At 34.8% G+C, this 3,846-nt stretch overlaps 1 protein-coding gene across 1 annotated transcript in view; it reads right to left on the bottom strand.

The window, feature by feature from the left end:
* Window positions 1-367: 367 nt before the first annotated feature.
* Window positions 368-3,846, bottom strand: part of LOC131604379 (protein PXR1-like) — a 36,122-nt gene continuing 32,643 nt past the window's right edge. The window contains exon 3 of the mRNA XM_058876824.1: window positions 368-375. Within this exon, the coding sequence (XP_058732807.1) occupies window positions 368-375 (8 nt within the window). The remainder of the gene's footprint in view (window positions 376-3,846) is intronic.

The following is a 3,846-nucleotide window of genomic DNA, read 5'->3' as shown; positions in this document are numbered from 1 at the left end:
TTTTAAATGAAAAAAAATTGTGTTTTAATTTCTAGTTAAATTTATTTTAATTTTAATTTTTTGTTCATTTATTAGGAATAGTAGTATTTTTATTATTTATTTTAGTTATTGTTATACAAATAAAAAAGAGTCAATTTATTTTAGTGTAGGCCCATTCATCAAAGCCCATTTATTTTTATTTTTCTTTTTTTTTTTATCAATTTTAGTACAAGTCAAACAAAAATATAGTACAAAAAAATTTGTCTTCACTTGCCATGTTTCACCATCATCTTTCCTGCAATCTCAAAACAAATACATCAGTCCAAATTCTGCAACTTGCTGCACAAAAACAAACAAGAAAAGCCAAAAATTTCACCACAATAACCATTCACAAATCTGCATTCAAAAAGCATTGAGACAGTTAGCAAAAAGTGTTCAAAATTGATCCCAATTTCCCCCCAAAACCCATCAATTCCATCTATAAAATAAACTCATTCACACAGGAAGAAGGGGGGAGAAAAGGGCAAAGAAGCTCTGTCCAAAACCCACCAGAGAATTGCTTCCTCCAAACACCAAATGAGACCCTTCCATAATACACCTTAATCTGCACTTCCACAAACCACACAGCCACACAAAATCTTCTTCACAAACCATCTTCAACCAGACCCTCACAAACTTCAGAATACAGTACACCATCAAATCACAAATTCACTCATACATTCAGGCATTAACATAAACCTCAACATACACTCTCTGCACATTCAGACCTCAACTTACGCACGCACCACAACTTCACATCTGCAACAAACCGAACCTCTCCTTCATTCACGAGCCACACGTTTTCAAATGTCATAAGACCAATTTCAGACCCGCGGAGAGGAAGTAAGAGAGATCATAGGAAAATCAAAAAGACATACCTCAGTAAGTTCTGGAGAGAATATCCGGTAACCTTGATACGCTTCTGTTTTTGTTCTTTTCCTCTGGGTGCTTAGCTTATTACTATGAAAATGTATTGTTGATTTATGTGTGAGTGTTTGGTAAGGTTCACTATTGTTGACTTATGTGTGAATGTTTTTGTTGTTTTGTTGAGTCTGAATATTGAGAGACTGAGTATAACGATTTGAGAGAGCTTTAGAGGTTTCATCCATGGCCGAACCAAATTGAACATAACGAATAGCGATTGAGAGTGAGAAATCGAGACCGAGGTGGAGAGCTAATCGGTGTTGTCGCTACTGTATTTTGTTCACCGCGAGAGAGCAATTTCGAGAGAGAACGATTTTGAGGTTATTGTGTTTTTACGCCATTGTTATTGTTGTTGTTTGATCGAGAGGTTGTTTTTGTTTCGTTTGGTCGATTTGAGTAGATGAGGGAGTATTTGAGATTAGGAATCGTGAAAGCAAGAATTAACAGGAGAGTATTTCACGTGAAAATTGGTGGGAGGCGGGACACTCCAACTTTTGTTTTAGGGTTTTTGTCAATCTTAGTTGTGGGCCTCTTACTCCACCAAGAGCCCAACGTTTTACTTACCCTGTACACCCAATTTCCAGCGATTTTACCCATGTGGACTGTTTCCATATAATTTTATCTCGGGCTTTTACCTTTTGGGCTCAGCATTTTCCTTTATTTGCCCATTCCTGTTTAATATTTTTTTAGCCTTTTTGCTATTTGTTGCTTACTTCTTAACTTCCTTTTAATTTGATAATATATAAAAATACAAAAAAATATGTCTTAAGTTTAATTTTTTATTTATTTTTCTTAACATCTAAAAACCCCAAAAAATAAGTTTTCATTCAATAATTTTTCGATCCAACGTCGAGTTTTCTTCTTTACAAAAATCTCTTATCTTTTTCTTCAAACCATACCGAAAGATCGAGTGACAAGAAGTGTACACCTCTTGAATACCTCGATTCTTTTGGATCAAAACTTTTTCTTAAAACTTTTCTTAATCAAAGCGATCAAGTGACAAGAAGTGAACACCTCTTGAATACCTTGATCCTTTGAACTAAAACACTTTAATCAGACCAAGAGGTTAAGTGACAAGGGGTGAACACCTCTTGAATACCTTGATCTTTTGGAACTAAAATACATTAATCAAATCAAAGTGATCAAGTGACAAGAAGTGAACACCTCTTGAATACCTTGATCCTTTGAACTAAAACACTTTAATTAAATCAAGAGGTTAAGTGACAAGAAGTGAACACCTCTTGAATACCTTGATCTTTTGAATCAAAATATATTAATCAATTCAAAATGAACAAGTGACAAGGGGTGAACACCTCTTGAATACCTTGATCTTTTGAACTAAAACCCATTAATCAAACCGAAAGATCCTGTGACAAGAAGTGCACACCTCTTGAATACCTTGATCTTTTGAATCAAAATACATTAACCAAATCAAAGTGATTAAGTGACAAGGGATGAACACCTCTTGAATACCTTGATCATTTGAATCAAAACACATTAATCAAATCGAAAGATCCTGTGACAAGAAGTGCACACCTCTTGAATACCTTGATCTTTTTGAACCAAAATACTTTAATTAACTAGGACAATGTCATACCCTAATTTTTGACCCCCCTGAGATGACATATCTTCAGGATTTTTCATCAGGTCAAGACAAGTACCCAGAGCAGTCATTTCTCCATCTGATACCTAATCGAGGATGCACAAAGACAAGAAAGCTCAGGCAAAGGATCAATCAATACAAAGATTAGCCTCTAATACAATCATGGAGCTCAAAAACTTCACTTTTCTCATCTATGATTGATTAGACATCCAGTCATATGAGTACAGGCTTACTCAGGTCACCAGACTAGGGTTTTGAGCCTATCAAGGACTAAAATCAGGGATCACATTTGGGAAACCCTAAGAAACCTCAGAGGGTCATTCAAAGACATCAATCATCTTCAAATAACTCATATTACAAGGTCTACTGGACATCACACTTCAATTCAAAGTCTACAGTCATTACTTTCACATGGTCGACAAATTAGGGTTTTGACCTAATTCACCAAGATAGTTGACTTCTGATCAGGGCATGAATCCAAAACTCAAGACATGATTCAAGGATCTCTACTACCTCCATATAATCCATTTATATCATCCATTTGGGGAGAAGATCTTATTTCTACACAAAAGCCCAAAAATTCACTTTGTCAGGAAAAAGTCAACTGTGAAGGATCATCATTGACTTTTAAGGTTTTTGGTCAAAAAATGACTTTCAAAGATCAATATCATCAATATATGGATATCAAAGTCATTTGGCCAAAGAAATTCAAAGAAATTCATCAAGGAGCGAAAAGTCGGGAATTAGGGTTTTTAAAGGCATGGTGAGATCTCAAAATTTCACCTACACAACTCAAAAAACTTCCAACATGAAAGTTGTAGATCTTGCAAAATAAAACAACATCTTACAAGGGAACTTTTTTCAAAAGATCAACCATTTATGAAGTTTTGGAAATTTTGAAGTTTAGGTCATAAACACTTAGAAATTTTTCTAAGTGTTTTAACCTAGTTTTCTTCCAACTTTGGCCTCATTTTTCACAAATTTCCCAAAGGAATCTGAAGAAGACATAAACTAATGATTTGAAGTAGATGTTTAGGGCTTTCCAAATTGTGTTCAACCTTCTCAAAATTCAATTTGAGCTAGGAGTTATGCTTGTTCAAAGTTGGCCTCATAAAGTGAAATTATAGGTCATGTGCAAATTGGAACTTTGCAATTTTGTGCATTTTGCTTCATGAATGGATGCTACACGACCCATAACATGTCTGAAACAATGCCATGCATTCATTTTCACCATGGCATGAAGATTGAAGAAGATTCCCAAAAGCAAGAACATGTGATTATGTAATCATTACTTTTGAGAA

The sequence above is a fragment of the Vicia villosa genome, linkage group LG5 (assembly GCF_029867415.1).
Source record: "Vicia villosa cultivar HV-30 ecotype Madison, WI linkage group LG5, Vvil1.0, whole genome shotgun sequence".
Lineage (NCBI taxonomy): Eukaryota > Viridiplantae > Streptophyta > Magnoliopsida > Fabales > Fabaceae > Vicia > Vicia villosa.
Note: the sequence above shows the minus strand (reverse complement) of the source record. Positions and strands in the feature narration are given on the sequence as shown.